Below are 23,135 nucleotides of genomic sequence, written 5' to 3' on the forward strand. Positions count from 1 at the left end.
ATGAACTCTCGCTCTTGGCTTTGACGTCCCATTTCCTCCCCTACTTTTTTTTATTTTTTGGCTTTTCCACGTCTCTGCCTGAGCTGGAGCCTCTGTCCTGTGGTTCTCCTCTTCATAAATCCCTTATTAATAACTGGGTGAATAATGTAAAGTGTATTGTTTTCTCTAAGGTTGTATTAATAAACATGAATGAATTTATTTGTCTTCACCAAGGCATGATTAATGCACATTAATGCATGGATATTGCTCATTCTGCCCCGCATCGCCAGGCACATATCACCCCCCAAAAAACACTCGCGCACGCGGGCGTGCACGTTGCGCGTCCCGCCAAAAAAAAAAAAAGAAGGAAGAAAAAAAATCAACCTATCATCATTAAATATTTATGGCATATTGTTAATGGTTTTGTAAAGAAAATAGCGAGTTATTAATCCTCTGATTAACAGCTGATTAACCTTTTTTATTAAACACGTGATCCGTACATCATCAACTCGGGATATGTCGAGTGACTGCACGGCAAAATAATTATTTTTATGTCTCTTCTAATTGCAAAAACCGCATGACTGCATCATGTGTGTGTGTGTGTGTGTGTGTGTGTGTGTGTGAGTCAACTCACCAACTTGTTCAAACAACATGAGATGTATGTAGCTCCAGATGACAATGAAGGCTGAAGGAAAGGAAGAAAATAAAACACGCTAGCATAAGCAGAGCATTCTTTCACACTGGGGGAACAAGAGCAGCGGCTAAAATTAGCCGCAGATCTTTTTAAAACAATGGGCTTTAATTCACATATCCGTTTATTCTGCAGCCACTGGCACGGCTGGGAAAGTGAAGGCAAACATGGCTGAGGGACAAAACATTCTCCTCTTTCGTGCCTCTGCTCATCTCAAAGCTCATTGTTGCCGTATTTTTAGTTTCTCGTCAACCAAAAGACATTACGGAGCGTTTTTCCCCACATAATGGAGCCGAATTCTATCAATTTCAATTTCTTCTTCAAGATTCGCCGCCGCTTCACGACTGTTTCAGTGTCTTATATTGTTTCACTAATATGGATTGACCAAAAATATACAGTATATATATTACTGTCTCGTTATTACCACAGAAAATGCCCCCACCGCAACAATCCCTCACATCAATTAACTGTAGAATAATATTGAAATAAATGTGGAAAGAACTTTCCTGATATACAACATTGTCTGTCTGTCTGTCTGTCTGCCTGTCTGTCTGCCTGTCTGTCTGTGTGACTCTTTTAATGATTTTTCATCATTAAATATTTTTTATCCACATGAACTCAGATCAAGTCATGTCCGTCCAACTTCCTGTTGTGTTTTTGCTCTCTAGCCCCGCCCCCCCAGCCCCCCCCCCCCCCCAGCCCCGTCCTCCATTGCTCACCTGTCTCACTTCTCTGTATTTCCCATCAACTTTATTCCGTCTCACTGTCTCCACCTTTAGAACCTCTTTTGTTCTGCATCATCATGTCGTTAGGCCAATTATCTGAACCTGCCACAGAAAGTTTGGCTGTGTGTGTGTGTGTGTGTTGTGTGTGTTCACTTTCCTCCCCCTTTGCTCACTCATGACAAACTGCCTATTTTCTGGACCTGTGCTAGCTGGAGGCATTTGCAGCGCCCAGATGGACTTTGGAGTCATTTAAAAAGAAAGGTTCCACTCGGAATTTTATTAAATCTTGTGTCCCATTGTTCCTGAAGCACACACGCCCGTAGCTGCAGTACATGAGCATTAAGCCTCTTAGGACTCCTTGTCTCACAATAGGCGTGCAGCCTGCGCGTGTGTGTCAGGGAGAGGTTTAGCCATGGTGCGGGCCCTCCTTAATTACTGGGGGCTGCTAAGAAGATACCACAGAGCTTTGGCTGCAGTAGGTTGGTCAGCGGCGGCCTGTGGGATTAGCTCTCTGCACCAGTCAGAAACGTTCCGAAAGAATTTTAATCACGTTTTATGTGGATCCGAAGTAGCGCGCGTCCTCTAACGCACACCTGGACACACCTGAGCTGAAGGAGGACGCTGGGGTCCTGCTGGACGCCCCTCGGTGGTCACGGGCGGGCTGAACTTCCTGGATGGAGGCGGCCCCCCTTTTTCACTCTCCATTTGCAATAATCACCACTAATTCACGCTCGCACAAAAGCCGTCATCTGTCCTGTCACCTTGGACCGTTTCGCGAATCAAGGCCGAACTCCCTCCCCCCTGGTTTCCTCCTTCCCCTCCTTGGCTTTTATCTTCTGCCTGCGCCTGGATGCGGAGCTTCCTCTCCACAGCAGGCTCTGCAGCATGGTGACGGGCTGTTGAAGGGGGGGGGGGGGAGTCGGGTGCTGAGCAGACACTGTGACAACCCACCTGTCACAGGTACTCAGCATAATTGGTAAACGACGGCCGCGGGATAGTAGCGGGGCCCCTTCTTTTCTCCGTCTTTTGCTCCGTTCCTTGTTTGACAAGCGCTTGAAGTCACCAGGCAGTTGTTCCTCCTCCTTTTTCATCCCGCGAAACTCCGCGGGCCGAGCGAGAGGGAAGAAAAATGGAAGTAGGTGATGACAACTTGTTAAATATTAGTCGTTCGCTGGGGGTGATTAGCTAAGGAGCTGATGGCTCCACCTGCACGTTCCATTCCCAGCTGTGAATCCATCACGGCGTTCCCGCTGCAAGCAGACTCCACACGCCAATCCCAGACTTCAGCACTCTGTTTGCTCTCTGATGAAACAAATTCATCTTCATCACGTCCGCCTCGTGGCTCTCAAACTCACTTTACTGTATAGTCATTAAACCCTCAGGGGCCACTCTGTGCGGAAAAGGATATATAATGCTTTGACATTTGAGTGAGTCCACATTAGGCCCACCCAGAGAGCAGTCCGCTTTGAGCTGGATGAGGAAGAGTCATAGCTAAGCCTAGAGGTGACGAAAGCCAGTCATGGGATTGGGTCTCTTCTAAGCTAGTTAGCTCATTGGATTTCAGTTCTTATGCTGATGTAATAGGGCAATTGTAAGATGATACTGAGTCTCTCTGTGACCCCTATGCAGGCTCCTATTCCTCATACCAGGCTACCTAATATGTACTTAAGCACACTGTAACAATATCCTAATAAATAAACTAAAATGATGTAAACGTGATAGAGGAGTGTGTTAGCGTCCAGTGCTTTTTAACGTTGTTCTCGGCTCCGCGTTCCGACTCTCCGGTGTAAATCGAGATCGCCTCTTTGTTCGAGGATTCTTCTGCCGCGGACACGCGTGGCGTCCTGGGGGAGGGCCGTGGGGTCAGCGGCGGAACAATGGGCCGCCCAGCCGGGCGGTTGTGAGCGCGCGCGTGAGCGCGTCTCCCAGGCCTGGAGCCGCTTCTGCATCTGGACGGCAATGATAGCGCCGTCAGCTCCAGCGCTGGTTAAAACAGCCCCCCCATTGTCGCGACTCGCCCCTCCCTCTCTTCAGGTTCGCGCTGCCTTCGTAGCGTTTCTTTCAATTAGCGCCCGTTTTCATTTCTAACAGGAGCTCGGTTTTTTTTTTCCCTTTGAAAGGAGGATGCAAATATTTAATCATTTTGCTGAGCATACTGATGTTGACGTGATCCACTGACCAATATGGACCGATATGAAGCATGCGTGCGTGTGTGTGGTGTGTGTGTGTGTGTGTGTATTAATTCTCTTTAGTATTCCCAAACATCAATATGTGGAACAAAAATGCCTGGCTCCTATTGTCTGCTGCTGCTCTTTAGGGGTTCGCTGGCACTGCACACGAACAGATGTGTTTCAGATCATTGTTGTTATTTTACCAACGATAGGCTCCCGCTCAAGAAACGTCCCCCCCGTCCTGATTTATTCATCTGGACAGTGGATTTATGCAGAGACGGTGGAAACCTGCTTCTCTTTCCGCACGGAGAGGCAGTAGATTCATTATTCATGAAGCTAATGCATTGTTTTCTGTTGCTTTATATCTCTTTTTTGTTCTCGCACACACACACACACACACACACACTCTCTCTTCTCCCGCATGTTGCTCGGGATTTTCTCCGGCAAAGGTTGGCAGTTAAATGTCTGTATTGAAATGAGAAGTTTGAAGGATGGGGCGCTATCTCCGCGTATTTATTCACACGTATGCGTAAACTGATCTAAAATCGCTCTTTGAGCCACAGAACGGTGCTTTAAAAATGTTAAATGGGGGTTGAAGTCTGCCTGAACTAATTTGTAGGGCTTTACACTGTTTTGACATTTAAATGTGATAGATAGCAAACTGTACCGCCGACCTATTTGAAGACGCTTTCGGAATACATTCGCATCATCTGTGGCCTATAATTAATAAAAAAAGACAGGCCTCCCTCGCTCCAGATTTGATTATAATACAACCTTATAAACACACCAGGGATAGATGAGAGGGGACAAAGAGGGGAGGGAAGAAGGGAGAAAATAACAGGAATAAAAACAAGAGAAATGATGGGGGCAGGATTAAGAGAGGAGGTGGATTGCGAACACCTGGTCTTTGAGGCAGATTGCGTTGGCTGGCTGCTGTGCTATCACATTACTCTGATCCCGCATCTCTTGTTTGTCGGAGAATTGAGAGAGAAACGGGGGGGTGGGGGGTGGGGGGGGGTGTCGGGGAGAGGCGGGTTCGGGCTCTGTAAAATCAGCATGCAAATAACACCACATTGTTAACTTAATCAGATACAGTGGAGGAAATCTGGAGAAGCAGCAGAGGTGTGTGGCGTCGATGAGACTGGGGGACAAGAGAGGACCAGACAGGGGCCCCGGGGTGAAGGGAGATGGCCGAGGGTGTGCACGTGACACACGCACACACGAGTCTTAAAGGCCTTGCCCGTGTGTGCGTGGATGTTCATACGCTGTAGTACCAGAGAGGTCATTTTTTAATAAAAATATCTGCTGCCATAATGAAGCTATCGCCCATAAACACGTCTGTGTGTGTGTGTGTGTGTGTGTGTGTGTGTGTGTGTGTGTGTGTGCAGTAATGAGTGTGTGTCCTGCGTCCTCTGTAGTCAAAGATAAGTCGGTGCTAAAATGTTGAAGGTCAGAGGAGGAGAAAGAAGGAAAGAAGGAAGGAAGGAATGAGAGAAATGCTGGGATGGCTGAAGATTTGGTGGAGAAAGATGCTCAGAGTCCTGGGAGGCAGCCAGAGCTAACACACACACACACACACACACACACTCACTCACACACACTCACACACACACACACACACTCACTCACACACACTCACACACACACACACACACTCACTCACACAAATGGACTCACACACACTCACACACACACATTGGCATATTTTTTACTGAACAAAAACTATTATTTCGCTAGTATCAACAATATTTAGCATAAAGCTACTAATATTATGAATTAATGTTTCTTTTTATTTCTTTTACAGTTAAATAATAAAATAAGTGTGTCTGTGATTGTGTGATTGTGTGCGTGTGTGTGTGTGTGTGTGTGTGTGTGTGTGTGAGGGCCGATCATAACGTCCACTGGCTGTTTTCCTGTTTTAGTCTTTAATGTTTCGATTTACCTTTGAGGTGATGTCAGAGGTCAAAGGTCAAAGGTTAGAGGTCAGATTCAATAGGCTGATGTATTTGTTGCATCATTGTGTATATTTCAATATTTCCTCCTCCACCCTCCCTCCAGTCCTCCTCCTCCATCCACTCCTCCCCTCCTCCCTCCAGTCCTCCACCCTCCCTTCACTCCTCCCCCCTCCACTTCTCCCTCCACCTCCACTCCTCCACCCCTCCCTCCACTCCTCCTCCACCCACCCCTCCCTTCACTCCTCCACCCCTCCACTTCTCCCTCCACTCCTCCACTCCTCCCCCTCCCTCCACCCCTCCCTCCACTCCTCCACCACTCCACACCTCCCTCCACCCCTCTCCCCACTCCTCTCTCCACTCCTCCACCCCTCCCTCCACTCCTCCTCCACTCCCACTCCTCCCTCCACCCCTCTCCCCACTCCTCTACCCCTCCCTCCACTCCTCCACCCCTCCTCCACTCCCACCCCCTCCACTCCTCCCTCCACTCCTCCACCCCTCTCCCCACTCCACCACCCATCCCTCCACTCCTTCACCCCTCCCTCTACCCTCCCTCCACTCCTCCACTCCTCCACCCCTCCCTCCACTCCCCCACCCCTCCCACTCCTCCCTCCACTCCTCCACCCCTCCCTCCACTCCTCCCTCCACTCCTTCACCCCTCCCTCTACCCCTCCCTCCACTCCTCCACTCCTCCACCCCTCCTTCCACTCCCCCACCCTCCACTCCTCCCTCCACTCCTCCACCCCTCCCTCCACTCCTCCCTCCACTCCTCCTCCCCCCACTCCTCCCTCCACCCCTCCACCCCTCCCTCCACCCTTCTTCCACCCCTCTCCCCACTCCTCCACTCCTCCCCCCACCCCTCCACTCCTCCACCCACCCCTCCACTCCTCCCTCCACCCCTCCACCCGTCCCTCCACTCCTCCCCCCCCACTCCTCCCTCCACCCCTCCACCCCTCCCTCCACCCTTCTTCCACCCCTCTCCCCACTCCTCCACTCCTCCCCCCACCCCTCCACTCCTCCCTCCACCCCTCCCTCCACCACCTCTGCCCAGCTGTGGTTAAAAACCAAAGAAGAAGAAGATCACCTCTTCACGTGAAGGTGGAGCAGTGCTCTGATCCTGTGCGTGTCTGTTGCCCCCCCCCCTCCATAAAGAGCGAGAGCATCCTCCCCTCCCCTCTGAGGTCTCACCCAGCTTCTCCTTCCTGCTTTCATCACCCTCTCTCTCCTGACGCCCTGGTGCTCCGCTGGCAGGCCTCTTGGTTTCCTCCGTCCTCACCCCCCCCCTCCCAAACCACCTCTCTGATCTTAAGAGCAGTCGCCTCAGTGTTGTTCTGATAAAGCCTGATAGATAAATATTCTCTCTCCGTCCCTGAGGCCCTCCACCCTCCCCAGAGAGAGCACACCCCTCCAAAGCACTTCCTCTTCCACAATTAGTGTGTAATAAATACACCCTGGCCTTAAAGTAGATAATGCTCTCTCTCTCTCTCTCTCGCTCGCTCGCTCGCTGGCTTCCATTTATTTTACTGTAAATACCACTTTACCTCTGTTTCTAAATTTCAGGAAATAATGAGAAGGCCATGAGTTGATTTCCTTTCTCATAAAACAGCCAAACAAGAAGAATCTGAAAACAAAACCGGTTGAAAACCACTAACAGATACGGCAGCGCGTGAAAAAAAAGAACCCCTTTCTTCAACCCAAGGCTAAGCCGATGGCTTTGATAAGATTTGTTTGCTTTCTTAAACAGGAAATGTGCTGCTTAAAAGAACAAAGATGCATAAGTTTAACTGCATCACAGCCAGCTCCAGTTTCCCTTTAAACTCTCCAGATTAAGAAAAATAGAGAGCGACGCAGGAAGTGGCGTGAAGAGAGACAGAGAGGCGGAGGGAGTTGATCAAAGCGATGGAATAAAGAGAGCTTTAACACAGTCATATTAAAAAGACATGCAGCAGTTTCAATATTTAAAAATCCCATTTGCTTCGACAGAAGAGCTTTTTCATTCCCGACCATATGGCAGCGCTACCTGGATCCGGCCCCGCTCTTATCTCGCTCAAAGACAAAGGCAAAGTGAACGAGCGAAGGGTGGAAACGGGGCCCGGGTGGGACGAGGGGGGAAGAGATTCTTTCAAACAGACGCGCAGACGTTGAAGAATCATTCAATTATCGGCGGCGTGATGTAAAATAATTACCTGACTCACTTCCTGTAATGGCTGCGGCTAATTAGCCTCAGACTTTTGTTTTAGCGGAGAAAAGAAAGAAACATCCCAAACTCCCAGAATCTGTGTACACATACGTCGAAGCTGCTCCCTCATACTTCCTCTAAACATGCCTATTCAAACACACACACTCACACACACACACACACACATCATGCAATATGGACGTCAGAGACAGACCTTTCTTCCCTTAATTAACAACTCTAGTCTCCTCTTAGTAAATTGAACCTTTGTCTTCTTTGCCTCCCTAGTTTGGTTTCAGCACCTGTCACAACAACCCCCCCCCTTTACCACCACCTCTGATGCCACCATTACCTACACTGCCCCCCCCCACCCCCCCAACTGTAGTCATTATGCAAAACTCCACCAGAATGTGCTCAGCGTGAGGAGAAGAAAACAGCAATTATTCCTGATATTGTGTGATTTAGTCGGGATTGATATTCAACTATACTTCCAGGCTTTGTCTCGCCTGCCGCCGCCGCCTCAGCAACATACAGCGTAACTTTGTTTGAATCCCAGCTCTGAATGTCACTTTGTGAGAGGCACAATGGCGTCGCTGGCCTATAATATGACCTACAGAGCTTTAAAGACTGTGTGTGTTGACATGCAGCGCAGAGGGGGGGGCGGTGATGTAAGCTAGCGACGATACACTGTGGTCATTGTCTTCCTGACCTCTCTCCTCCTGCGGTCCAACCATGCGTGAAGGCTCTACAGGCCCATGTTTGTTGTCCAACACATACCCACACACACATTCATATGCATGATATTGTGTCCTGGTTTTCTGTCTGATTTGATAAGAAGAAGAGCTCAGTCCACCAGACACTGAGCAGAACATGCTAAACTGGTCCATTATGGGGCTGCAGACGCCACCAGGAACCGCGAGTGCTGCACGTGGATCCCACAACCGCTTCTTCGGCCTTCCGTTTCTGCTTGATGGCTATAGGGAAGTGACCAGAACCGGAGACGGAGAGGCTGAAACGTCCGAATTTACAGAGGAAGCTGGAGGAAATGGAGCCATATATATATATAATCAAATGGATCTTTCCGCGTGAAGATATTTCTTTAATCGTGGCGCGTTTTGCCTCTCGTCCCCATCCCCTGACTTCAACCGCAGGCTGCTTAACAACTGTTTGGCACGTTAGTCCGGCGCTCGTTGCTGTGTTTTATTCGCTGCCGTGGGGGCTCCACCGCCGCCGCTGTGACCACTATAATAGTGCACCCGGGAGGGGAGGCATGCTACTGCAGAGGCACACACACACACGCCTGCACACACACACACTTGGACACACAGAGACAGAGACATCTGCAGGTCACCATCATCATTGTGGGAATAATACCAGGGATGGTTATCATAAAGGGAAGCTTTGAGCTCCCCGGCCGTCTTGGGAAGATGATTTGGCTGCCCCAAACAATGAACTGTGGGAATCTGCTTGTCCCGCATTGATCTTCCTCCCATGGCATCCCCTGCAAGGCTGTCAGAGCGACGGACAGATAAAAAGATCCACAACATTTTTCTTTCTCCCTCACGGTGCCTTTCTTCTCCCTCTGTCAGGGGGGCTCCCACTGATCAGCGGGGGAGATCTGAAAGTTGAACTACCTGTTGACAGGACCTCTTAAACAGCCCTCAATGACATATTGTGCAGGGGGAAGCGGGAGAAGCCCCTGTTCATTCATATTTCACTGATCTATTGAATCAGCGCTCTCCTCAAAACCCTCCTTCAGCACTTTTTCCGTGGGTGAAAGCAGATGGTTTGTATTTCACGGAGGGTATTTGGGATTCGGGGCTCTGGAGTGATCCAGTAGGAACATTTTAACGCAAAGATATCGTTACTATCGTCAAATGTAATAAGCCACGAGGCGCTTGACATCATTTATTAAGGAGGAAGCTGAATGAGATGTGATCTTGCTGATGGTTGCACGTCCGTCTGCCTGTTGGGTAGCGTCAGACGGAACCGTCCACCTCCAGAGCGCCGCGTCTCTTCGACAGCGTGGTTATGAGTTTTGATCAAGAGGCTCTAGGCATGGGACGGAGCACGGATAGGATCTGGCAGCGTCGCTCCCACTGTCCTCGTGTGCAGTTCGGAGTGTTTTCGCCTCATTACAGAAAGTAATAATGCAGCGAAGTCAGAGAATGAGAGAGAGCGAGAAGGAAAGAGGGAAAACAAGGCTGGTTTTTATTGGATTAATTAGATGCCTTACAAAGACCACCTGCAAAAACGGAAGAAAACAAAGGCCAGAAGCAAACTCATATCTGGCCTGTTCAAACCATCCGAGCACCAACTCCGACTAAACCAACTTTACCCAGAGGTAATCGATCTTTGGAACGACGAGGGGGCTCTTGTTTGTACTTTGAAAACATACTCGCAGCTTTTGAACGGATCTGGGTGTCCCTGCTGCTTGGGTAATCACAAAATATTTAGCATTCAACGCTCAGCGCCTGTAACATATGGCAAATACCCATGTTGTCCCTCCAACGTCAGACTGCTGTTGCATCCCCCACACCCCACATCTCATTAATGATTTGGTGGGAATATGATGGAATCTAGCACAGTATGAATAGTGATTGATTTGTTTAAAGCAACGAATTTGTCCATTAAGACTTAATGAGGTATTGCTTTGTGATTAGTCAGTTGGTTTTATGTCAATACACATCAAAATAACAAAGTAAAGTTCAAGTAATGGCTTTTCGATCCTTCTCCTTCCGCCCTTCCCGCATAAAAAGAGAAGGAAAACGTGCCGGCAGCATATGTAAGGAAGCCATTTGCAACTTTCCGCCACTATGAATCTACACAACAGACATTTCAAAACCATCCCACTTCCTTTTACACACTTCAATAGTTTCTATAGTCGGAATTTGAAAAAAAAACCAACAAAAAAACATCCAATTCCTTTAGCATTTATGTTGCGTAGAGCTATTGATAAGACAAAACTGAAGGCAGCGCGCTGGAATGCTGAGTGAACGACGCCTCCATTGTGTCACAGATACCACTAATAATTAAGCTTGAAGTGGAAAAAGAGGAGCAGGGGAGAAAATGCAGTGGCAGAAATGAGGCAAAATCACTTTCTGCCTGTACAGACATGCGGATGAGCGCGCGTGTTGACGTGTGCATGTGGCGCTCTGCTAAATATTAACCACCTAAAGTATGAAGACAACAGCTGAGCCGTCGTGAGAACATGCTAAAGGAAGTCGGTGTGGTTTTAGAGGTGTCAGCAGATCCGCTAGATTGAATGAGTTAGCATTGCTGCGTATGGCAAGAAGGGACGACACAGGTTGGAAAAACAACCAGTAAGGTGTCAGTACCAGCGCCCAGTGGACGTGTTGGACGGCACAACATGGTAAGGACAGTGGGACACAGAGACACAGTGTCAAGAAGCGTTTCTTTCATTCCGCCGGTAAGAACACGAACCATCTCGTGGATATTTTTGCATTAGCGCAACAGCAGTTCATGTGAATTCTGCCTTCTTTGAGGTGGAATTGGGTGTCTTTTAAAAGACATGTGCCTATTGAATTACTGTCTGCAGTCAAATGAGTTGTATTGTCTGTGTGTGTGTGTGTGTGTGTGTGTGTGTGTGTGTGTGTGTGTGTGTGTGTGTGCGCCTGTCTTTGGATTTGCTTGTATTCTGAATGCATGTGTGTTGATATGAGCAGAGGGGGGATGTCACATAAGAAATGTCCTTTTTAATCAGGGGGAAAAATATAAAATGACTCGGGAGCAAGGCGAGCATATTAATGTGGCTCATTTGCATACACTCGTCAGCCAGGATACGTTTGTAAAAAACACAAACTGAATTCCTCAGTTCATTTCACAGTATTCTATTGTCTATCTGCCTTTGTTATACGTTAAAAGATAAAGGCAGAAATCAAATTGGAGAAAAGGGCAAGCTGCTATCTCCCCAAATGAGCAACAGCTCATCAGCCTAGTTTAAATCACAGATTTCGATTCCAAAAGGCAGCTGCCTCCGTAAAAAGGGGTCCATTCAAATAAGGACTCCTCCAATGGAAGCGTGCCTCCTGATGGAAAACGGGGTGTCACATAAATATAATTTAAAACCAAAGCGATTCAAAGGAGACTATCAGAGATTCCGTCGTTATTTCCGCGCAACAAAATAAAAACAGACAATGTGTGTGTGTATCCGCGATAATCATCTATTTTATTTAAATATAGCAGCCTTCGCTTTGCACGACCAAGGTGACGAAGCGGCCTCGTTAGGTCACCCGTGAGTTTGCTAAAACGACCTCCGACGCTCGGCCGTTAAAAACAAAGGAAAGGGAATTCAAATAGCGCCCCATAAGGGTCACATTCCTTTAATGCAAAGTGACAAATGGTCACAGTGTAGAATTCATGTCCCCAAGATAAGAATCCCCCAGCAGCAGTGAGTTGGAGGGGCGGGGGGGGCTCAAAGAACAGGGTCCCCTTATGTCCACTCACCTCCTACTGAAGCCAGTTAAACCATCCCAACCAGCGAGGAAACAAATGCGCCTTTCACCCTCTCAAGTGCTCTTTGCTTTAGAAACACACCGTAGGTGGAGCAAGCAACAAAGCCTGAGTACGGCGGGGTCCCGCACGTGCGTGCACGTATTCAGCGTGGCCGCGCTGCCCGGTTTGGGCCTACCCAGACTCAGATGGGCCCGGTTTCTCTTAAACGTCAGCTTATCTAAAGCCCTTGGTCCGCATCTCTGCGAACGGGGGTTCTGAACGATTAAAATGGTGCGTTATAAAACGGCGGCGGCCGCTGTTACTAGGCAGCATGCTAATCAGCTTAATGAGATATTATACAATATTTTGTTGACCAAAGCAGAACGGTGCTTATTGTTTCTGAGGGTGTGACCCCTGCCAGCAGTAAAAGCAGCAATGGAGATGGATGTTCAGGCCTCCATCTGGAGCGCAGATGGATCTGCATTCAGACCGGGGATACTTTGTTGCTTTTCTCCTTCGTTTACTGATGTTGCACATGTGAATCTATTCAATGACAGTCAAGCACATTTGGAATCTCGTGATATTATCACAAAGCTGCCATAACATCTGCTCTAGAGGTGTGACCTTCTGCCTCCTGTAGCCTTCAGACTACACGTTTGAGCGGATCCGTCTTAAATTGCATTAGCGAAGCATTTCAATAGAGCCAATTAAAAACAAACCGAAACTTTTGTGACATAAGAGACTCGCAGAACGGGGTGAGAGCAGAGTGATTCACATCAAATGTAGTGCCACTCTCTAATGGAATGTTGTGCCAGGACGTGTCGTGTCAACTCGATAAGAATGTTGTGTTTACTGGAATAACCCCTTGGTTTTAAGTGCTATTGTTAATTTCATAATTGCAGTATTGTTGTGGCTTGCGAACAATGCCGTCATTGCGTTTCATTAAGGCGTGTAATTGGTGGAATTCTGATAGAACGGGCACAAGTAGCTTAATTATACAGCGCTCGCCGTGTTTGCAGAGTAATTATTTCACCCAAAATGTTGCCGCGTTAAAAAAAAGAAAAAAAGTTCCGAGGAGTCGCCGCGTTCCTCCAGACCTTTGCTTTGTTATTTCCGTGTGCTCGGCCCGGGGCTCAGGAACGTTCCCGTCGATTCTAACCCGTCCTCTCGCTCTGACCTTGCAGAATGGAGGACTCCAGTTTGTGTCTCGGCGTGTCATCGCCCACTGCGGATGCCCATCTGAGCAGCGCGGTGCTGAATGGTCGCTACCCCATCAGTCAAAAGCTCCACCAGCTCACGGCCCAGCTCGGACACGCCTTTCCCGACCTGCATCGCCCACAGCAGATCCCCGAAGAGAAGGCAGCCACGCCTTTGGACGAGAAGAGCCACCATGCGGCCCTCGCCAGCCAGTCCATTAGCAGTCAGATGGCGCTGTTAGCTAACCCCCTCAGCCGGGATCTGGACGCGGGAGCATTGAGCGGCTTGAACGGCCGCGTTGATCTGCAGCAGTTTCTCAACGGCCAGAATTTAGGCATCATGTCCAAGATGAACGACATCGAAGACGACGCCCGCAAGAACCGAAAGTACCCCTGTCCGTTGTGCGGCAAGCGCTTCCGTTTCAACAGCATCCTGTCGTTGCACATGCGCACGCACACGGGCGAGAAGCCCTTCAAGTGTCCCTACTGCGACCACCGCGCAGCACAAAAAGGCAACCTGAAGATCCACCTCCGTACGCACAAGCTGGGCAGTCTGGGTAAGGGCCGCGGTCGCGTCAGAGAGGAGAACAGACTCCTGCATGAGCTGGAGGAGAGGGCGATCCTGAGGGACAAGCAGATGAGAGGAAGTGGAACCCTGCAGACAGCTCAGACGCCCCACTTGGGCCTCAACAGCAGCAGCTCCAACACCCATCATCCGCAGATAGGCTCCGTCTGTGGCATCCTCCCCCCCTCTGGCCACGTCACTCCAGACACAGTTTCCCAGCCTTCCTCCTCGCCCAAACCAACGGGAGCCCAGGACGACCAGTCTCTGAGCCAAACCTCGGGATTCCGCTGCACCTTCTGCAAAGGCAAGTTCAAGAAGCGAGAAGAGCTGGACCGCCACATACGTATACTCCACAAGCCCTACAAATGTACCCTGTGTGAGTTTGCCGCCTCCCAGGAGGAGGAGCTGATTAGCCACGTGGAGAAGGCCCACATCACGGCAGAGACCACAACGGGCCAAGGTACGGCAGGATTCGGCGACGTGCAGACAGCCAACGAGTTTCGCTGCGACGTGTGCGGCCAAGTGTTCAGCCAAGCTTGGTTCCTCAAAGGCCACATGCGTAAGCACAAAGATTCCTTTGAACACTGCTGTCAGATCTGTGGCCGTCGCTTTAAGGAACCCTGGTTTCTCAAGAACCACATGAAGGTGCATCTGAACAAGCTGGCCATCAAAAGCAAGCCGCAGCAGCCCACCGAGCAAGACATGGCTGCCGTCAATAGCATGAGCAATCTGGCCCAAGAAGCTCATGCCAACCTTTACTCCCGCTACATCTCCAGTCTCCAGGGAGGCTTCCTCTCTCCGGACAAGCAGAGCCTGACTGAGCAGCACCAAATGTTAGCTAAAGCAGGGATAGCCATGAAGGAAAAGGAAATGCTGGGAAAGCTCCTGGGACCGATGGCGGGAAGCATGAGCCACGGGCTCGGCGAAAATGAAAAACGCTCCCTCCTGGGCTGCCTCAGTCTCCTGCCGCCGCTCAAATCGAGCTGCATGGAGCGCCTTCAGGCCGCGGCAAAGGTGGCTGAGATGGACTCCCTCAATAGCTACCAGGCCTGGCAGATAATGGCTCGGGGTATGGCCATGGACAGGGCATTCATGCCAAAAGAGCAGCAGCAGCAGCAGCATCCTCTACCGACGGGTCAGGAAGAGGATATGGGTGGTGTTGGTTCTCTGGCCTCCCTCTCCAAGGACAAGCAAGAGTATTCTATGATTGCTTCCAGTGATAGCTCCAAGCAGAAGCAATTTGCAGAGGCCTTGCAGGGATCCAAGGCTGCTGGCGGGACAATATTGTCCTTGAAGGAGGATGGAAGAGGATTCGAAGGCCACCGTGATGTTATGTCACACCACAGCGGCAGCGAGGCTCCCGGAGCCATAGCCGGCTTGGGAAGCCCAAACCTTGACTACAACCTCTCTGGCATGAAGGAGAAGCCTTCAGAATGCCCCGACTGTGGACGCTTCTTCAAAACCTACCATCAGATGATTGTCCACTCTCGAGTCCACGGCAAGGACAGGAGAAACCTGGAAGAAGCCTTCCAGCAGCAGGGTTTGGACGAACGCAGGGGATCTGCCAGCGACCCCGAGTCCCAGTCCATCAGCCGCTCCACCACCCCCGGTTCATCCAACGTGACGGAAGAGAGCGGAGCTGGAGGGGGACACTCCCAGACGGGAAGCGTCCAGGACGACAGCCCGCATCCCTCCTCGCCATCTTCAGGTGAGGAAAAACCCGAGAGAATCAATGACTAAAGTGTGTTTTTCGCGTCCTTTAGCGCCGTATTTTACCTTCAGATAAACGAGTCAACACTGTTGACGCCTCTGCGACTGTTGTTGTTCAACACACACACACACAGACACACACACACACCACACAGCAACCAGGGTGTGTGTGTGTGTGACACACCCTGGTTGCTGTGTGGTAAAACACCCTCCGAAATGTCTCATGTCGGTGGAGTGTGAGTAAAGGCAGCGAGCACGGGGCTGCACTCCGTTTAACCACGGCAATTAATACATGTGTTTAATAAAAATGCCAAATCCCAGCTCCCCCCTCCCCCGCCCGCCCCGACAGGCCGGCCGCGGCCCGATAAGTGTATGTTTATTGGGATTAAGGGAGGCTCGTCGCTAATGATTACACAAGTTTTTAAAGGTAACTTTCGCTCGCTCCTCAGGGCGCGACGCCGACGTTAAGAAGCGCGCGCCGTAATTAGGTCACGAATACGCGATAATCAGTCGGTTTAAGCTAAACAAGGCGCTAATTAAAGATATACATATAAAGCAGGTCAAAAAACGGCGAACTTCATTTGCAAAAGCGACGATGTGCTTTTAAGTCTTTTGAGAAAATATATAAATAAATGGAAATATAAATCAAAGTGGCTTAGCTTAAGGCTGTAAGCAACTTAATTCCACCAGTGGAGATGGAATTGTTTATTTATTCACAGAGGCATGAAGTCCTTATCATGCCCGTGTAGTGTGATGGGTTTGAACATGGGACAGGCTATGTTTATTTTAATCTAAGAAATAATAACAGACAACCCCCACCTCAATTAGGAATTAATGAAAATGAGAGTGAGATAAAAACCTATTTTCTGTATAGAGACTATTAAACATAACACTTTCTCAACAGGGTGGGGGTGTTGCAGATGTAATTATCTTCTGCATTTTAATGCTGGAAGTTTCTCCCTCTCTCGCTTGCTCTCTCTCCCTCTCCGTCTCCCTCTCTCGCTCTCTCTCTCTCTCTCTCTCCAGACTCAAGGACTTTCAATCTGATGGGTTTAGCGTGCGCCGTTCCAACAGTTCGGCTGTGCTTGGTTTACAAAAACGGGGAGAGAAACGGATTAAAATAGTTACTGATGGATAAATCCGTCAGTAACTATTTGAAACAAGGACGTTTTAAAGATGTTTGAGGTCGAGAAGGTCGCTCTCCTTCCAGACGTCGTCTAGAAGACGCAGCGCGGGAATTAATCTGATTATTGGCGACCTTGAGCGAAGAAAATCACCTATCGGTTTTCAAACAGCTCTGCGTTCGCTCCTGGTGTTGAACTGTCTGCGTGCGCGCGCGCGGGGGCGGAGCCGTGCACAGGTGTGTCACGCCAGGATTAGAACGTAGCTCGGCGGGCCGGCGTTCCTCGGGTCGCGTTTTTCCCGCTGCTGCCGCCACACGGCGGTCCAGGCCGTCGCCTCCACGTGGGACAGGCCGCAGGAGCGCACGTGAACGTGGAAAAGACTCGCACGAGCTCAAACAATGGCTCACGGGGGAGGAAGAGTCTCGACACAAGCATGTTTCTTCACAACGTTATTCCCGATCGGCGCGCGGGGACTCTCGAATTAGAAGCTTTGACGTGCGATGAGGAAAAAAAAAACGTCGACGAAGGTGTCGTGCTTTTTCTCTTGTTGTGTGCCACTGAATGAACCGTGCACGCCCGACCGCGTGTGCCTGAGCAGGAAGCGGCCGCCGCACGGCTACACACATACTTCCATACTTCCCGCTGCCGTTCCCGGGCTGACGTCTGCGGCAGCGCCATGAGGAATGTTGAGCAACAGGTAGATGCAGATCATGTGACTCCATCCAGTCACATCTCAGGCTTTAATGCTCCTTCACACCAGTAACCAACCAGTGGAAATCCTCAGTGCCAGATAGCGTCGCTCATTCTTCTCCCGCCATGTAGCTTAAGCGCGCGCGGGTGCGTAAAAATAGGATTTTGTTGCGAGCGTGTAAGGCCTAAAGCGGCAGAAGTCCTCTTTACACGTACGTTTACAACCTTCCCAACATGCTTAGCGCCCACTCCCACCTCTTGGCTGCTCTTCTTTAGGATTCCGCTCTCCCTCCCTCCTGAGATTCCTCCCCATGACTACATTTATTTTCTTTAAAGGGGAAGACCATTTTAAAATGGCAAGGATTAGCCCGCATATCCCTGGTCTTTAGCACGGCTCAAACAGGCAGCAAAATGCTCATACAAATTAAATTGGATTTGCCAACTTGACGCCTTAGGTTATAAAGCGTGGATATTCATCTAATTGCAACGATGCAATGGGGGAGTAATTACATATGTGGACAAACTGTTACAATATAATTACTGTGTCATTAATAGGAATAAAGTAGCGCTGAGCTCGATGCTGCCATGAACGTGCACGCTGACAAACCTGATGCAGGAGGCAAAGTTGAGTCAATAGTGATAATAGCAGTCTGTGGGTTTTACATTAAACTTATGGAGGGGGGGGGGTTGCTTACTAGATTACATTCCCACACTGTAGTACAAGATTTGTTAATTATCCTGAAGACGTCGTGCTCTGATGGCAAAGATCTAAAGATGTTTTGAAATGATTATTATTCAATTCTGATCCAAATTTGGGACTTTTTTTTGTCCCTGAAGCGGCGCCGCGTCCGTCCACGCCGTCAGAGGCGAATAAACGCGGCCCGGCTCATCCCGGATGGTGTCTTTTTACATATATATGAAGCATTTATTAACCTCGTGAGATAAATAACACCCCCCCCCCTCCGTGTTTCTTGCTATCTTACACAGCGACACATTTAGCATATGCGCCAAAATAAATGGGTGTGAAATATGCATTAAAAATAATGAATAATGTCTTCTGTTGTTCCCCCCCCCCCATTTCCTCTCTGCATAAATTACTTTTCCTTTGTAATTGACATCCATCCTCTTTCACCACCCCCCCACCCCCACTATTCTTCTCTTCTCTATAATCAGAGAACTCAGTGGTTACCAAAACCTGACCCCCTCCCCCCTCCCCCCACTGGAAATAGTCTGTCATATCTGTATTTTTTATGTGTCACCAAACTTAAATAGACAGTCATTGTGCTACAGGCACATTCATTCCCTAAGCGGTATTTTTGTACAGTAGGTCAGGACTCTGGTGTCTGCTAAATGATAAAAGTTCCATTCAAACACACTAATTGTCAGTGTGCCACGCTGATTGACACGTCTCGGATAAATGCAGACTTAGTATTTTTGTACACGCTTGCACAATAAAAAGGCCAATTTATTTCTCTGTTCTTCTGCCTCTTATTCCTCGCGCAGTTCATTTGATTCCAGCCTTCCGCTCTTCCGGACCGCTTCTCTCCCAACCAGTCTCTCAGACTCAATTTGTAAATATTACCCATAGTGGGAATTAGCCGTGTCTTTTTAGATATTTTAAAATTCCAATTTTATTCCAAAGAGTGTGTTTGATCAGGGGGAGGACGGCGAGCCTCCGTTTGCTCCTCGGTATTCCTGGGTGGCTATCAGTGGCCGGCCTCGTCCTTATGAAACATTTATCAGCCTGTTTTATGTCTTAATGATCGTGTTAGGATTCCCTGCTTTGTTACCGAGCCAGGACAGGGGGGGGGGGGGGGGGATGAAAAAGGAAAAATGGACTGTTGAGACAGTAAAGGAGAGATTATGAAAAGAAGAGAGAGACGTGGACGACCCAAAAGGGAGAGAGAGAGCAGAGATGACAGGACATCACATTCTTCAGTAAACAGCATCACATTATTCCGTCCGCTCTTCCCAGCTCTAAATCTTTGCCAAAACATAGCTTTCCATTACGCACACATGCACGCGCGCGTGCACCCCCCCCCCCCCCCATTCTTTTTTATGTTTTTATAATTAAAACATAATATTTATCTTTCCATAACAGAAGGCTGCCTTACTCTGTCAGGTAGTGTGTTTGCATATTAATATTCCTAATACATCAACAAGCTATCTTCTTCAGTGTCATTGCTTAAACGCAGCTGGGAGAGAGAAGAAGAAGAAGAAGAAGAAGAAGGTGACTCGGGAATGGAGCTCCGCGCTGCCACTGGGGGAAAACAAAGTGGTTGAGGCCGAAAAAGAGGGAGAGGAAAACAAGGATATAAATCAGCGCTGGACGCGCAGACCCAGAAGCACTCGCTTCTTCTTGAGCAAGCCACTTCCCAAACTCTCTGCCGGTTTTCCGGGTCGCTCCTGCCCTGATATATGTGTGTTTTAGCGTCTTTATCAGCGGATCGGGGTGGTCGGAGAGCGGCGCGGGGGGAATGCCGGGGGGGGCCTTTTTCCTATTTGGTGACAGCTGTGTGATTCCATCAATGTGGGATTCCTGAGAAATGAGGCCGGCCTGTTGGTCCGGGAACGGATGCGTCAGGACCATGAGGCAGCAGAGATAGATTCAGGAATACACATTCTTTCAGTCCAACTGTCCACTATTTATCCTTTTAACCCCCCCCCCCCCCCCCTTATGGCATAATGGTGCTCCCCTCTGCTGGTCCAGCCTGACTCGGTCGTCTCTGGCTTGCCTGTTTTTTATTCCTTCTCTGGTCCTCCACACGCTCCTGCCCCCCCCCCCCCCCCCCGTTAACCCCTCTGACAGGTCACATAAAAACCTTTTGTGTCAACATCACATTGCTGAAAGTGACATAAAAAATTTTGGAGGCCTTTTTTTTTGTTTTTTTTAAGTTGTGTACCACAAAAGAGAAGGGAGAGACAGCAAGGGGGGGGGGGGCACAAAAAGGGTGGAAAGTGAGGGAGGGATTAAATCCAGGGATTAAGATCTCTGAGCTTTTTTTTCCTTTTTTTTTTTTTGAACTCTCTCCCCCTGCCACATTCCAATTGTTCTTAAAATATTTGGCAATGTCAATTAGTAAGTGAGCAGAGCTCGCTGATGAACACAATTTTCCAGGCGACTGAGCGCCCTATTGTTGTGGAGCGACCAGCAGATTTCTGAGGTCATTATCATTCCCTGTTAGCCGTGCCCAGCTGCTCTCCTCTCCACTCCAGCCAAACTCTCCTCTCCCGTCCTCTCTTTCTCTAAATACACTGATTCTGGCGTGGTTAATGGCAGCCAGCAACAGGACGAACAGAGCTAACGAAGGTGGGGAGGGAGAAGATTCGTTTCCCTTCATCCACGTTAGTCAAATAGATGTCGACGTCCACGGTGAAGGTTCGGATTTTGGTTCCGGATCGTCGAACGAGGTGTGTTTCTACCAGGGAGTTTTAGAGTCTGTCGTTTTTGTGTAGAAGAAGAAGAGGCGTCACATCATTTCCTGTGGCGCGCGAGGGGGCGGGGCTTGTCACTCAAAGCCAGGCAGCGCTGTCACTCACTGCCACATTTGCCAATAGGTGAAACACTAACGCAGAAAACACGCGCAGTTTTATTTTAGTTCGCATTTAAGGCTGTAAGCAATTATAAATTATCCTGCTTAATCTGCTTATAAAGATATTTCTGTGTCAGATCAGTAAATGCAATTTGATTTAAGCACAAAACAGCTCATTTGGCACTAAAATTAGCAGGGTCAGAAAAACACAGAAATGTTTGTTCACGTGCACATTGTAAATAAATCAAGGGCAGGATTTTTTTTTTGTGTGTGTGGAATAAAGCGTGGTTAAACGTGGTTGATGGGGCAGAAGAGGACAGGAGAGAGAGAGAGAGAGAGGAGTTGTGGGGGGCGAGCGAACGGCAGGTGATGATTACATGTTGCAGTTCAGACCTGCAGTTAGAGAGATGCAGCCTTTGAGAGGGAAGAGGATTAGCAGTCTCATAAAGGAAGTAAGGATGGAGCCTCGAGGAAGGAAACATAATTTGTTTTGGAAAAAAAAGGAGAGAGAGAGAGAGAGACGACCTGGAGACGCACACACTCAATATAAGGGTATTACGTCTTTACCTTAACCTTCACACTTTATTGATGCACAAGTAAGCAGCACATTTTGTTGAAAAGTTCTATAGAGCGCTTCGTTCAGTGTTTGTTCTGGACGTGTCTTCTGTAAGCTCCGCCCACCGCTATCAATCCTTATCGCTATTTCATAAATCTTAGCTATTCTCGCAGTTTTGCGCGCCACTCGATGCACTCGGAAAGAAAACGACTTCCTTTTATTGCGCCTTATTTGCGACCCTTTATCCAAACGTGGCATCAGTTCTGTGTTTTAGGGAATAATGTGGAGGGAAACTCGGAATAAAAGTCTGATTTGCGCGTCAGTCGTAGCGATGCTAATATGCTCCCCGAGGCCTTTCCCCCCTTGCTCTTCTCATTTGTGTGCTCTTCCACCACCGCTGCGCCACCTCTCCTCCCACACATGCGCGCGCTCCCTCTCCCGTCGCTTCGCTTCCACAGAAAGCAGGGAAACTTTCATCCCTGTCTTGGAACACGGAACATCTTACTCGGGACATGCGACGTCAGGAACCTCCGGGTTGAAGCGGGCTTTGATGCCATGTGATCCGCCGTGCGTGACGAGCAAAGACAATATAGGTTCCTCATTGCTGTTAGTAAGAGGTGTATTTAAAGCCAAGACCCCGAGTGTGTGTGTGTGTGAGAGAGAGAGAGGGAGAGAGGGAAGGAAAAGGAAGATGGCGAGAGAGAAAAGTGAAAAAGGGTGAGCGGCATCAAAGCGCTGCTCTCAGCTGCAGCTGCCAAGCTTCCTTGTCCCCAGTTAGCAGCCATCCAGCTGTCAGGCTGTGCGAAGAGGAAGAGAGGGGGGAAATCTCTCACCAGCCATATGGTCTCCAGTTCTGTCAGAGACACTCTGCGCTCTGTGGGCAAATGGCAAACTCATATATCTAATCAACACTCTTAATATCCAGACCTGAGACTGAAACTCGCCTTTCCGCAGCGTGACATAACAGAGCCTCTCCAGACTCTTTGGCTGTTCTCTGCTGATGTTAGCTGGAAACCACCACAAAGTAGCCGTCATGTTGTGGTAACGGGGGAAAATAATCCATACTTTTGACTCTTGGCCCTTGCTTAAACTGTAAACCCAAAAGGTGAAGGTTTGAGACGTCAAAGCAATTTGTAATCAGGCCCGTTTCTCTTTTGATTCCCCTGATTTCGGCTCACACCGTTGCCTAATTTCCCAAGCGAATGATGCTAATTCTCCGGACGCGTCCTTGTCACTCCTCTCCTGTTCCAAGCCAAAAAAAATAATCAGCACCTTGGATGCTTCCTGTCTTCTAGCCGAGCAGAAGCCGTCAGCTGCGGCCCAGCTAGCTCCAGAGAGAACGGGCGTGGATGTAGCTTTGTGCTATGCCTGCTAGCAGGATGCTACACCTGCTCGGGCCTCAGCAGCTATCAGCGGAGGCACGGAGCATGTCGCCTGAGCAGAGGTGGCGTTAACTGGTTTAGATGAGAGATGGCGACAGATGAGTGGAGCTGAGGTACGAGGTGACGACAGGGAAGTTCTCCAAGACCCACAAATCTTCTCTCAACCCAACAACCTGAAGCCGAGGCCATTAAAACCGCCGAGATCGCCTAGATGGATACAGTGGCAGTAA

At 49.1% G+C, this 23,135-nt stretch overlaps 1 protein-coding gene across 12 annotated transcripts in view; it reads left to right on the plus strand.

Annotated features, from left to right (window-relative positions):
* Positions 1 to 23,135, plus strand: part of znf536 (zinc finger protein 536) — a 137,000-nt gene that overhangs the window by 53,222 nt on the left and 60,643 nt on the right. For 11 of the 12 annotated variants that reach the window (XM_029845980.1, XM_029845975.1, XM_029845976.1 and 8 more), the window contains one exon: positions 13,334 to 15,618. In XM_029845980.1, coding sequence (XP_029701840.1) covers positions 13,335 to 15,618 — 2,284 coding nt within the window. In that variant the 5' untranslated portion in view covers position 13,334. Of the gene's footprint in view, positions 1 to 10,960; positions 11,125 to 13,333; positions 15,619 to 23,135 lie in introns of those variants that run through there. The other variant, XM_003969405.3, reaches the window with a different exon arrangement.

Source organism: Takifugu rubripes, chromosome 13 (genome assembly GCF_901000725.2).
Source record: "Takifugu rubripes chromosome 13, fTakRub1.2, whole genome shotgun sequence".
Lineage (NCBI taxonomy): Eukaryota > Metazoa > Chordata > Actinopteri > Tetraodontiformes > Tetraodontidae > Takifugu > Takifugu rubripes.